This window comes from Pinus tabuliformis, chromosome 2_1, assembly GCF_031772625.1.
Source record: "Pinus tabuliformis cultivar Carrire ecotype Pingquan chromosome 2_1, CPIR1, whole genome shotgun sequence".
Classification (NCBI taxonomy): Eukaryota; Viridiplantae; Streptophyta; class Pinopsida; order Pinales; family Pinaceae; genus Pinus; species Pinus tabuliformis.
The window spans coordinates 895,734,556-895,749,325 of NC_142299.1; the positions used below are offsets into that span (position 1 = coordinate 895,734,556).

Here is a 14,770-nt window from a genome sequence, read left to right on the forward strand (position 1 = left end):
AAAATATCAACTTTTTGATATTGTCACAAAATCGTAGCAAAAAGAGAAAATGTTCATGGGTGGTACTAGAGATGTAATGCCTTCTTAGAGGCACCCTGTTCTACTATAAATAGAATCAAGGATAAGTAAAGAACGTATAGAAAGGTAAGCAATAGAATTAGTTTAATCTGAAGTGAGCTATAACTTATTAGAGGTTTCTTCTCACCGTAAGCATAAAAAGTTTGTACCAGAAGTTTGTGGTGAGACGCCATGTCTCCTCTCAACCTTCCACCTCTAGGTGGTTGAAGAATATCCTCAAGACCAATTTGGAGGTGATGGACCAAACCTTCAACAACAAATCATAATAATTACAAACATGCCAATTCGTGAAGGATCCAAAGCAATATGCCCCTCACCCTTCCCAAAGTTTTCCGAAGTAATCAAATTTATATCCAAAGTTTCTTTACTTCAACCTTGGATGGTATGAGAGCAAGGCTCGCTCTCTCCTATGACCCCACAAGATCATATAACCAGATCCCACTATAATGCTCAACAAGCCCAAAAATTATCCAACACCGCAACCACCCCTTAACCCTCAATCGTCAAGACCAAGAGACTTTGACATAATCCTCATCTATCTTTGTATCTTGATCAAAACCTAGATCTCCAATCTTGAACTCTCACTTTGTATCACTACACATACGACTTATCTAGGCTGCACTTTTTCCTTTGCTTTCTTTATCTCACTTTTATTATTACCTTGGAGCTACTTTGGAACTCCCACATTGTACTCACATTTGATGTATCTTTTAGTCCCAATGAACTATTTTTGTGATCATTTGTCAAACATTAACAAAAATTACCTTGCCTTATGCAATACAATATCATCGAAGTTTAGTAAGAATACTCTTGCTTTCTTTTGCATATCTGCTCTGGAAATCCAATAGGTTTCTAATCTATATTCAATTTAAATGCCATATTGCTTCTCCAACATACCACATTGCAATAAATAACAATAACATCATTAAAAACAGAAGTACCAAAGGCAAATAGCATAATTTTTTAATAGATATCTGATAAGTTGCATTAATTACCATTTTCTTGTGTTTATTTCCCATAAAATCTATCCCATTAAGCCAATGACTGTGCAAGCCAATGGCAACCATTTCGCAACGTGAAAAAAAATGATCTCCAACATTGACACCTGCAATTGCCAAATAGAAATAAGGTTTCTATCCCATTTGCATTAAATGAAACTTAGTTTCATTCTGAATAAAAAGCAGCATTGGTCCCACAAGTAAATCTATAAATAACAATCTAGTAGAATTTAGATATGGACTAAAAAATATTTCGTGCTTCGGCATCAATAAATAATAGGTAACATACCAAGCAAATAAAAATAGTTTGTAACATACCAGGCAGATGACCAAATTGCTTTTTTGGATAGAGAATTGCTGTTGTGTCCATCATCTGTGAGTTAAAAGCTTATAACATAAATATCGTCATATCTTTTAAAATAAAAGACTCAAAATCAACAGTAACAAACAAGATTTTCAAAACTCAAGCAAAGATTTTCAAGGGAAATGGAAAGGGAGAATTTTCGGCAACAATAAATTTTTAGCCTTGAACAGCATTCTGAACTTTCAGAATACCAAAGTTCAAGGCTTGGAACATTCAACAGTGAAGGAAAAAGTTGGGAGCGAGTGTGACTCTGACTTTTAGACCTCTATTTGCATATTCAGGTCCTCTTCAATTGTTAAATATTAGGTCTTCTAAGCATACAACATCTCATGCCCCTGAATACACAGTATCCCATATTCAAAATAAATATGGTCCAAATACGTTTAGGATACATAATTGGTTTGGATACAAACAAGGTCTATACTGATTATGAGTGGTAGGAATCCTGGACTTCAATAATATCAAAACCAACAAATAAGATAGGACTCCTATAAAGAATAGTAAATATATATGGGCCTCCTAAGATGCTTTTCAACAATCAATTATGGATAAAATTATATGCTAGTTATTCTTAACATGTCTCATTTAGACATCAATGAACATTAAGGAGAAGAAGAACCATTCAATAGAAAAAATAGGGCAATTTCAGCTGTAAATCATACAATGGTAAAATAGCTACGAGGATAGAATTACAAACATCCCAGGACATGGAATTAGGGTTTAGTGTCTACCTTATATTCAGCATTGTCATAATTCAAACAGTGAATGCTTCAATTCAAATGTACCTAAACCCCCAAAATTAAGGAGCAACCAAATATTCCAACCCAAAATTCATTAGGCATTGAAGACAATAACCACAAGAGTGCAAGTGTGATGCAAGACCTCTAACACCCCAACACAAAGGTTACAATGTGATTGCGCCTCCAAAATTATAGGATTAACAACGGCTGCAATCCCAAGACCACAATATGACAAAATATTGCACCCATTATGTTGTGTATCGGATGAAGGCCTCAATCCCAATATTGCAAGACAAAATACTACAACCTTGAGGTCACGAAGGGGCAGTGCCTTATTTCAATTACTCATAGTATTAAATATATTGAGGAATTAACGGCATGTGATATAGTGCACCAATGACAATTAGTTGTCAAGGGTTAGAACCTTTGTGTGTTTGTGCATAAAATTGCACTAATCAAACCATTTGCAATTGTCCAATTACAACAATCTAGTTGCATAACTTCCATTTTGTTTGTTATACGAACATAAAGATCTAATTATAAACTTCATGAAAACTTGAAAGCAAAAGCAACCTAAGGCATAAACATATAAAACAATAACTATAGCCCTATATTACAATGCATACATAAACTATTATCTATAAAATGAGTAAAAACAATTACATGATAAAACATTCAACATTCAACTACTTGCCTTGGAAATAGCCTTCAAATCTGGGCGCCTTGCAGGCCTTTTGTCATCTTTTTGTTCAATTTGTCCATTTTTGTCCTGCATAGTTTGTTAAAAAATTTAACTTATTGCAAAAAAGAATATTCCATCTCACAATCACATATTTAATTTCTCAGATAGCAACCCAATCTGACATAGAATAGGTACATCAATTAACCAAGCACCGTTATTAGAAGATAATAGGACAATCCATGTACACATTTACCATTGCTTTTTGTAATTGGTACATTATAAAGAAATGCATGATGAACATAATCATTCTTAGCTATTTACTACTTGCACAAAAATGCCACATTGATAAAGCATCACCATTCAAAGCCTATTATGGTACAAGTCAATTAAAAATAAGAATGAAATAACATTTACCATTGCTTTTTGTAATTGGTACATCATAAAGAAATGCATGATAAACATAATCATTCTTAGCTATTTACTACTTACACAAAAATGCCACATTGATAAAGTATCACCATTCAAAGCCTATTATGGTACAAGTCAATTAAAAAGAAGAATGAAATAACGTAGTCCAAAGTAGAGAATGTGGACTGCATACCAAAATATAAGAATAACCTCATACATTGTATTTGGCTATTTTTGTGCCAACAAGTGCCCGGTTCAAATCCCCTTGTGCAATGTGCACTGGTATATGCCAACAAGCTTACTAAGAATGCCATCCACGAATTTATGGAATCATCAGTTGGGTTTCCTTGTAATGATTTCCTTGTAAGGCACATTCCAATGCTCTAAGCTTAAGGTTGTGAATCCTTCTTCTCACCTAAAGGGAAATCTATAGCTTATTCTTGCTAGTTGAAAATGTCATTTTCCTCCCAATGGAAAAGAGGTATTGGTTGCTCGCAACTTAATTGAAAATTAACGAACATTGTAAAGTTATTATGTTAGATGGAGTTAGAGAAGTAAGGGTCTGCATAGTTAGAAGTGCACTAAATTTGTGCAAAGGGACCTACAAGTGAAGCTAAGACACAGTTTTACTTTTTCTTAATTTTGACTTGGGAAAATTTAAATTTTCCTATAGTCAAAAATTGAACCAATCTCAGCCATCTATTGAGTTTTAATCTCAGCCATTCGTAGAAGATGGAAGGCCAAGTTGACTTTATAAGGAGGAAAAGGGCACAGAGTTGGATCATTATGCACTAGATGACCTGTATTCAGCTCATCAAAGAAGGGTTCTCCAGATCAGTACAGTAGGGGATAAAGAGAGGCCGAATAGCCTCAGTGAATAGGAAGCTGGATTGGTTAGAAGTGCACAGATCAGTGTGTCGAGCAACAGCAAATTGAAGCGAAATTTTTCCCTCTGATTTGTAATAATTATTTGGAGAGTTTTGCTGAGAAGAATAATAAAACACACAAGTTGGCAGGCGTTCCCCAGTTTTAGTTTCCTGGGTCGTCAAGAATTCATTTTCCTCTGCTATTATTCAACAGAATATTCAGAATATTTGGTAAAAGTGTTTAGAGTTCAGTTCTCAGTTTCTTCATCGCATATCTTTTATTAAATTAGCAGTTCGGTATTAGAAAACTAACATATTATAATATTTCCGTTAAATTCAAGGTATGCAAAAGAAAAATTAACTTAAATTTCATCACTTCATTTCTAAAATCAAGAAAATACCAAAAATAATTGCTTCCAATGAAGCAATGACTAACCTTTCAAGTAACTAAATATAAATGATCTTGTGAAGGGATTAAAATAGTCTGCAGAAACAACAGACAAGAAGATATCAAGGAGAGCACATAGGAAGTTGTAAACACATCCAGCATGGCCCAGAGTGATTTTGGGATTTTGTCTAGTGTACATATGTTGCATGTGTGTTGAACAGGTAAGTTTGGGCATTTGTCTGGTGTACAAGTGCTGCCTGTGTGTTGGACAGGTATGTTTGGGCATTTCTCTGGTTTGGAGTTGTGATTGTAGTGTTGACCTTGTACCTATGTCAAGAGAACTTCACATGGGTGTCTACTTCAAATTTTTGCTTAACCTCATCCAATTTTTCTTTCATCCTTGCTGGTGTTACATGTGCCCTTCACAATTTGTGGGATAAATTTTTAGTTTTCAAGTCATTAGAGCTCATTTTCCCTCACCTAGATTTTCTTTGGCCCTTGTCAGCATTCTGTGTACCCTTCATTCAAAGTGTTTGTCCCAAGACTCTTGTGCCCCAACATGATTGCTATGTGGGTGGTTGGTGAAAAAATTTGTGGTTGATGAAGGAAAAAACATTGAGAAGAAAGAAATATCAACAGTGTATAATCCAAACTCATGGAATCAAACTTCAATAAAGAAATGAAAACTCAAAAACATTATTTTGTAAGAAAGAAATATAGATAAATAATTGATTGAATGGAAGTATCAACCACATTCTCCATTGGTCGGATAAGTTCCAAAGTGCACAAGCAAATATGTGGCTATCATGTCTTAACGATACCACCGTAAAGAAATAGTTTCATTTTTCAATAGGTACTATATATAGAACACTGTTGTTTCTATCTTGCACACTTATATAGTGCTCACTTGGGCAATAATATTTAAATCAATTTATATTAGATTATTCTAAGCTTTAATGAAACTTAGGTTTATCATGATGTAAAGGTCTGGTTAATCGCAAACAACTAATCTGTTACCAAAGAAGATTAATGAATCCAGCTTCTGTGTGATAAATTCCAAAGTACACAAGCAAATATGCATTCATCATTTATAGAACACTGGAAGAGTAAGCTCTGCAAACTGGAGGTGTTTTGCAGCAAATTCTATTTAGGGTTATAAACTGAATCACGGATCTAGGTTTTTTAGATCTGAGTTTTAAAACAAACAGTTTATACTGATTGGCTGCATGAGTGGGACCTCGGGGAGGGGTGCCACCCCCTTCTATCGGAATGTGGCAATGGGTTCTCAAAAGCCTATGGTAGGGGCATTGGGCTCCTGTGCAGAAAACGGGAGCAGGAATGAAACCCCGGTTTTGGGGACTCAATGGTAATCTCGCCTAAAGGTACGCTGCCTTCCAAAGACAGCTTCAAACCTTAAATTTGTCATTCCTAATAATCAGTTGGAGAAATTATGGCAGTTTATGAAAGACCATGCTTTGATCTGCAAGTTTATGGGAATTTGGCCAAAGGAGCAAGATATAGTGAAGTGGATCCAAATGAAGTGGAGACCGAATGGACCGATGGAACTGTGAACAAGGGATAAAGGATTCTTCACAGTTATTTTCTCAGATAAGGAAGATCGGAAGCGGATCTTCAAAAACAGAAACTATTTCATGAATAATGTTGGGTTATTTATGAGTTTCTGGGGAGCTTGTTATAACCAGAAAAAGAGAAGTTCCTTGCAGCGCCAGTTTGGGTGCAGCTCTTATCTTTGCCAAAAGATTTCATGGAGCTCGATATTTTAGAAGGCATTGGGATATTAGGGAATTTGTTAAAGCCTCTGATATTACAAAGAAGCCTCATATGCAAGAATTTGCATATATATATATGAATATCTCCAAAACCCTCCCAAAATCCATTGATATTAAGTATCATGACAAGATCTGGACTCAACCACTGGACTATGAACATGAACTGTTTAAATGAAGACAATGCCACATGCACAAGCATTTCATTCCAAATTGCCCATTCACTATTCAGGAAAATCGGGAAAAAAAACATCCAAAACAGCCAAGATCCTAAGGGATCGCTGTTTTATCTATTTTTGCACTTAGACATCTCCGCCGTCACCCTTATAAAAGGGACAGCACTGTTAGCTCGGGAGAGAGTTGGACATGGTTATACTTTTATGTAATTTCTTTTAAGATCAAAACTTTGATCATCGAGTCTCGCTAAGAACTGGTTGATTGTAATTCTGCTTTATGCATTAATACAAACTTGGTGATTACTTCATCTCTGGGTCTGGATTAACTTCAAGCGGTGTACCCCTGGAGGCTAAGGGCCCGGCCTTGGAGGACACTTGCTCCTGTATTATTACGTTGGTTTACGCGTGGTTTGCCTATCATCGTTATTTGGTAATCTGATGTGTTTTATAAGTTCACATCACATGCTCTGTTATGTTTAATTCATTAAGGTTTCCACAGATAGAACTATTGTATTGACTCTGCATCATATTACTGTTCTTTTAAGAGTTGATCTAATATTGCTAGTCTTAACATAATACTGTTACTATTCCATTACAGAGCTTTTGTGTTGTGCACCTGTTCATTCACGTTACGGAATTCATCTTGGGAGTTATGTTCTTTACGATTGTTGGATTTATGAACAATGTTGTTCTATTTTGAAATGCAGTCGTATTCCTTCTAACTGAGATTGATACTTGGATCAGATTACTATTTAAGTGTGTTGTGTGCGTATATGGTTTTCAAGCGTTGTTCCATAATTTATCAGTAATCAGTGTTGTTCCATTGGTGTGTGCTGTTCGATCTGCCCTTAAGAGTGAAAGACTGTCGTTTGATTACGATTAATGCATTTGATTTGATAGATTAAGATTGTTACTGCTTGTGAGACTTAGTTGTTGTTCTATTTCTTAGTTGTTGTCCTATTTCGGAATTGTTGTTCCATTACAGACTTGCTGTTCGATTTCTTATTTGTTGTTCCATTTCTTATCTGTCGTTCCATTTCCTGTCATTTGTTATTTTGGTGTGAGGAACGATCTAAGGCTGTAGTGAGCATTGGCATTTACTGTCTGGCTCCCAGATCCACGATCTGTTCTCTGATTTCCTTTTCTATCAGTTTCCAAAAGGATGGGTTATTGCTACTGAACCCCTGACTGATAAGTTGCTTAGTCGTTTAAATGTGTGATTTACTCTTTTGAAGAAGTTAAGTTGTAGACAAGCATCCATTTACTCTTGTATTTCTGAACATTGTACTACTAGCATTACTCTGGCAAATGATAGCCTCAGACTGAGACACTCTTTGAAATAACAAAACGCTCCCGGATTGACATATTAATGTGAGGTAATTAGAGGTGAAAGAGACCCTTTTTATAGCTAATGACTGAAATCAACAGGTGAAGACAACTCTAGAAAAGGTGGTGGTAAGACAAGAACCAACAGACAATAGCCAGTTTTCGACACTTGCAGAGATTGAAGAGACAGCAAAGGGGGCACTGCAGATGAACCAGCCCACAAAGCAACCCATGGAGGTTGAAGACAAGAAGAAATACCTAGATACAAACCAAAACCCAAAAGAAAAACCCCGCAAGATTCTTCTGACGTGCCAGATCTCAAGGACCTATTAGCCAACACCAATATGATCCTGGAAGCAGAGGATCAGCAAGAAACCTTCAGTCCAGGTGAGAGGACAACAGTTGACCTAGGCTAGAGCAAAGGCCAACGATATCCTGATGGAGCAGATCCAGCATTTCTACCAGTTGCATGTTCCATTAGCAGTTAGAGTTAAAGGGTGAAGCTAAGGGCCTCGTCATAGGATGGGAGGGTTCTCCTCATCCAAATAGAAATAAAAGCCAACATACTGGGGAATGCAGCGGCAATGAGAGAAGGACTACTCCAGAGGTAATCAGGGAAGCTAGGGAAATTTTCATTAATTCGAGACAAATCAATGATATCACAGATCATAGAACATTTGGGACATCGGTAACAAAGGAAAGATGAGGTGCCTGAAGGACAGGATACAGAAGGAACAACCAGATACTATACTCGTGCAAGAAATGAAAATTCCGAGTGAAAAGCTAGCAGAGGTCATGGGAAATGTTGGAAGGGCAGTGAATCTATGGTTGTCGATGCTCGTGGTAGTGCGGGTGGTCTGGCAGTAGTATGGGATCCAAGGGTAATTGTATTCCAAGATTGGCTAGCTTACCCTAGTATATTGCCAAAGAGATTTCACTGTATCAGCATGCAGAAAGAAATTTGTCTTTCAACAGTTTATGGTCCCTCAACTCTTGGAGAAAAAAGGGTGTTTTTGGATGACCTGCATAGTCTTAATAATATACATAGGTATGACTGTTGGATCTTTGGAGGAGTTTTAAATCTGATTAGACACTTGGAGGACAAGAAAGGGGGAGGTATGAGTCTAGATCAGTGTTGCAAGAAAGGGTGTTGTGGGGATACAAATTTGCCCAAACATTTCAGCTGAACAAAGAAGAAAATACATCCAAATAGAGGAGGTTGCACAACAAAAAAGCAAGAAACAAAAAACTCAGCCTGAATCAAGTGCAACCTCTGGATTTGGTAGCTCATCTCCTCAAGATACTTCTGCAAGCTCTGGACAAAAAAGAACAATAGGAGATTTTTCTTGAATGTTGCTGGGAGGGATGATGTGGATGGAAAGATAGTCTGATTTCTTTGTGCTTGCGGTTTACCATTCAATGTGCTTCGCTCACCCTATTGGCATGAAATGGTAAAGGCATCAATGAAGCCCCAAAAGGATACAAGTCCCCCAACTATGAGAAAACTAGAACAGTGTTATTAGAAAGAGAAAAAGCAAAGATTCAAAGAGCTTTGACACATTTTACAAATGAGTGGGTAGATTGTGGGGTATCTATTGTATCAGATGGGTGGACAAATATTAGAAACCAACATTTGATAAATGTTCTTGGTGTTTCTGCTAGTGGTGCAGTATTTATTACATGTCATAAATCCTCCTCCATCAGTGCATCTTCCCAAAACATTGCAGAACTCCTATTGCAATCAATCAGAGATGTTCGTCCTAATAATGTGGTTCAAGTGATCACAGATAATGCAGCAAATTGTAAGGCAACAAGAAAAGTTATTGAGCGTACTCATCCACACATCTTTTGGTCTAGGTGTCGGGTTCACACATTGAACCTTTTGATGCATGATATTGTGAAGCATAAAGAATGTGGGTGGATTAATGAGCTTTATAGGAAAGGGAAGCAACTCATTAAATTTATCACAGGGCATACAAGGGTAAACTACTTCTATGGCACTTACTCGAAGTTGCAATTGCTTAAACTTGCAAAAACAAGATTTGCAAGTTATTACCTCAGCTTTATGCGGCTAGTGAAGGTGAAACAAGCTTTAACTAATATGGTGACCGCTGAATCATGGCAAAAAATTAACACAAATAGAGATGGTTCTAATGTAGCCAAGGACACTATTCTTGACATGTACATTTGGTCACAGGTTAAATGTGTTTTGCAATTCACCAAACCAATTTATTACATGATGAAATTTGGAGATTCAGATCGACCAATAATTGGGTAGGTGTATGAGCAAATGGATAGCATGTTGGGGCAGATTAAAGACATTGTTGAGCCTAGAGATATAACCTTGTACAATTATATTCGTGCAGAGGTGGAAAACCGATGAGAAATTCTAAATGTTCCATTGCATGCATTAGCATATGTTTTGACACCTAAATACTATCATCCATCATGGTTTTCAACACTAACCCCTGGGGGGGAGCAAGAGAAAACCACACCTAGATCAAGAGGTTCACAAAAAATATATGATTGCATTGAGTAAATTAGTCCCTGATGAGGAGGAGGCTGCCATGGTACAGAGACAATTGAGCAACTAAACGCTTAGCACTGGTCCATTTGGGAGCATGCATGCAATTAGAGATCGAGAGACTTTTTCTTCTCTTGAGTGGTGGAACATGCATGGAGGTGCTACTAAATTCTAAATGTTCCATTGCATGCATTAGCATATGTTTTGACACCTAAATACTATCATCCATCATGGTTTTCAACACTAACCCCTGGGGGGGAGCAGGAGAAAACCACACCTAGATCAAGAGGTTCACAAAAAATATATGATTGCATTGAGTAAATTAGTCCCTGATGAGGAGGAGGCTGCCATGGTACAGAGACAGTTGAGCAACTATACGCTTAGCACTGGTCCATTTGGGAGCATGCATGCAATTAGAGATCGAGAGACTTTTTCTTCTCTTGAGTGGTGGAACATGCATGGAGGTGCTACTCCACTTCTACAGACTTTGGCATTGTGGGTGCTATCACAAGTGGTAAGCACTTCTCCTGCAGAGAGGTGTTGGAGCTCTTATTCTTTCCTCCACAGTGTTAAAAGGAACAGGTTGAGTTTAGACCGAGCAGAGAGCTTGGTTTATGTCCATTACAACTTGCGATTATTGTCCCATTATTGTGATGATGCCAAGACTAATAAAGACCTTAAGGTTTGGGACAGGAATCCAGAGGAGACCAATTTGGAGGATGGGGTGTTGTGATCACAGCAATTAGAGGATGCTCTTATCCAAGTATGTCCATTGTGGTATGAATTTTGCTTATAAAGCATTTCTCTAATTCTTGTTTTTAATTTTTTTTTGTTAACTAGTGGTTTTTTTTGGTATGAATTTTTTGAGTGATTCCAAGATGATGTTGATCGAGCTGAGATGCCACACCCATTTGATCCATTGGTTCCCAAGTTCCAGTTCCATGGTTCAACACCAACCACAGGGGCTTCGTCTTCATCACTTTCAATACCACTCCCACAACTTCCACAGGCACCTTCTTCATTGCCACCACGTGGAGGCCCAACACCACGTTCTCATTGTGGTGGAAGGAGAAGAGATCAGTAGATATATTCACAACTTACTACATTTGTCATAGATTAATCATTAGACTTGTAGGCTTGTTGTGAATTTGAACCTTTTTGTCTTTGCAGTGACCAAGTGTCCTATTTTGTAAACATTATTATTTGAATTTTGAACATGACAAATGTTGACAGTTGCTCACTTGCTAGATAATATCCTTTATGTTTTAAGTTTTATAATATGCTTAAATGTTTTATGTTTTATAATATGCTTAAATGTTTTATGTATGTTTGTAATTGCTAGAATATAGATGGTTGATGCTCAAATAATTAATCATTGATGTACAATGGAATCATGGATGCCATATCTATCTTGATTTATGTAAAAATATGCGTGTTTTCATGTCTTCTACAACTAATTTGGTATTTGGGAGGTTTGTTTTGAATATAAATGCAAAAAAAAAATATAAAAATATTTATATATATATATATAGTACACACTTCGCTTCCTTGATTTTTGGAAAATGACACTTCCACATCCCCGCTTCCAAAAAACATTCCCGTTTCGTCCCCACTTCGTGCAACATTGGTCTAGATCATTCAACCCAAGTGTTCCAAGAGGTAATTCATGATCTTCAAATCGCAGACATTGTCACCATCAACGATACATTTACTTGAAACAATTGTCAGGGTGGAAGGCATCAAGTTGCTTGTTGCCCGGATCGTTTTTTCTCTTAGGACTGCTAGGCAAGGATGTGTTTTTGCAAGTAGTCATTCTCCCCTACTTAGGCTCAGATCATTGGCCTATACAATTGGAAATCGATCTAAAAATGGACCCTTGGAACAGGCCCTTCAGATTTGAGAGTTTTTCGCTAAAAAGTCCAGAATTACCACCCAAACTGTAAGGCTGGTGGCAACAAATCGATGTGCAAGGTAGAAATTTGATGGAAACTTTTCAATTCAAGTTGAAGGAGCTAAAATTGAGAATCAAAAAATGGAATCGGACAAAATTTGGAAACATTCATGTTACGAAATGCAAATCAGAGTCTAGCATAGAGGAAGCAAGAAATCATCGGAGACGATTAATCTACGAATTTGATAGAGGAAAACAGCCAGCTCATTAGTCACTTGGAACAATGTCAGAAAAAAGAAGAGAGCCTTTGGAGATATAAATCTAGAATCTAGTGGCTACAGGAGGGGAGGTAGAACACCAAGTTTTTCACAAAGTTGTGATTAAACACAGGCATAATAATCAAATTTCTCTATAACAGGTAACCAATTATAGCACAAGGAAATGGAGAACAATATGGTCTCTTACTACCAAGATTTATTGACGAAAAGAGATACAAATAGAAAGGAAGCTATAGCCTAGATCACTACACATACCCAAAATCATAGACGCTGAGAAGAACTCAACTTCAAGAGGTAGATCTCATTCACCAAAGTAGAGGAAGCAATTAAGGAGAAAATCTTGGGGCTGGACGAGTAACAAAATCCAAACTTCAGTAGAGGAATCAAGGACTCTCCAATAGGTATGGACTGGATTGAATGCTACCTTTTTGACTCTCATCCCAAAGAATGGGGACTCGAGTGACCCCAACAAAATTCGTCTTATAGCCTTGTGTAACGTGGTGTATAAAATAATTTATAAACTTATAGTGAAAATACTTAAACCATTGTTGAATCATATTATTGCCCTAGAACAAACAGGGTTCATTGAAGAGCACCAAATATTAGACAGCATCGTCATGGTCCATAAAGTGGTACACTCCCTCAAGAAAGTCAAACGACCAAGTATGATTATCAAACTTGATTTATCAAAAGCATATGCTAGATTAAACTCGAAATACTTGCTTAGAGTCTTAGGGCCCTTTCGGTTTTTGCCTTAATGGATCAAATGGATTAGATCCATAGTTTTAAAATTCGGTCATTTCGAAATGGAAACGGCTCGTTTGGCCGAGTCATGGCTAACTCGGCCAACTCAGCCGTTTCCGTACTGACTCGGTCGAGTCACAAACAGCGGCCCGTAACCCCAGTAAAACAGTGATTTAACAATTTTTTAATCAAATTTTAAGATGTTTGCTGATTGGTTTGAACTCCAATGTGTTTTATGAATTAGCTAAATGTTATTTGGGGTCCATTTCCCCCTCCCAAAACCTATTTAACACACTCAAATGCTCTCATTCTCTCACAGCAATCTCATGCATTTGAGTGAGAACTTCTTTGAGAGTTAGTGAGCAATTCTTGAGCTTGTTTTTGGAGCAACAATGAGGAGTCTTGGGGGAGCATTGTAGCTGGAGTGAGGAGCTTCTTGGGCAGCCATTTGGAGCAACATTGAGGAGCTGATTCTTGGAGCAAGCTTGAGGAGGCAGTTTGTGCCTGGAGGTATTTTTTTCACCTCTATAAATCTGTTTTTGCTTATTAAATTTTAGGTGCATATCTAGAAAACTTAGAGAGTGTTTTTTGTCAAAGAAATGAGCATTGAATCAATGTTTTTTTTTCATTTTCAAATTGTTTGCTTTCATTTCCTAGTCAAAAAATGGCACTTAGAGCGAGAGATCCTGCTTGGGCATATGTTGAAATGGTTGATAGTCAAATGCAATGCAAATTTTGCCATAGGAAAATTAAGGAAGGTCCTGGGGGCATTAATAGGCTGAAACAACACTTGGCAGGGATTAGAGGCCAAATTACCCCATGTACCTCACCATAATTGGGGAGATTAGGAAGCAATTGTTGGCCAGCTTTGAGAAATTTAAAGAAGATAAGGCTAGGCAAAGAGACATAGAGGCTGAAATTGGGAGGAAGAGGGAGATACAAAAAATGATGGCTACCAACCCCCATTATGATTTTGAGGGTTCTTCCTCTATCCCTCAAACGGATACATCCAACTCTTTCCGATATGTTCCTCCCTCTTTTGGTTCTGTTCAAGATAAGGGAAAGGGTAGAATGAAAAAGGGTGATGTGACTATCAAAAGTTATTTCACTCCCTCCTCTCCATCAGATGCACATGGTCCTGAAGTTAGTAGAAGTCAAATGCAGCCCACTTTAGATGACCATTGGAAGAAAGAATTGAGGGAGACTGCTTGTGAGTACATAGCTAGATGGTGGTATGATGCTGATATCCCCTTTAATGCTGCTCGTTCACCATATTATGAGCCTATGTTTGATGCCATACATGTTGCTGGAAAAGGCTTCAAAGGCCCTACTATGCATGAGCTAAGGGGGTATCGTTTGCAGAAAGAAATTCAATCCATTAATGAGTATTTGAAAGAGTTCAAGGACTCATGGGCAAGAACAGGATGTACCATCATGTCAGATGGATGGACTCATCAAAGAAACCGTACCATCATAAACTTTCTTGTCTTCTGCCCACGAGGAACTATGTTTTTAAAATC

General features: G+C 37.4%; 1 protein-coding gene across 1 annotated transcript in view; it reads right to left on the bottom strand.

Annotated features, from left to right (window-relative positions):
• Positions 1 to 14,770, bottom strand: part of SUVH4 (histone-lysine N-methyltransferase, H3 lysine-9 specific SUVH4-like protein) — a 98,736-nt gene that overhangs the window by 56,245 nt on the left and 27,721 nt on the right. The window contains exons 3-5 of the mRNA XM_089403486.1: positions 2,875 to 2,949; positions 1,395 to 1,449; positions 1,074 to 1,183 (exon numbers count right to left, since the gene is read on the bottom strand). Of these exons, the coding sequence (XP_089259612.1) occupies positions 1,074 to 1,183; positions 1,395 to 1,449; positions 2,875 to 2,949 (240 nt within the window). The remainder of the gene's footprint in view (positions 1 to 1,073; positions 1,184 to 1,394; positions 1,450 to 2,874; positions 2,950 to 14,770) is intronic.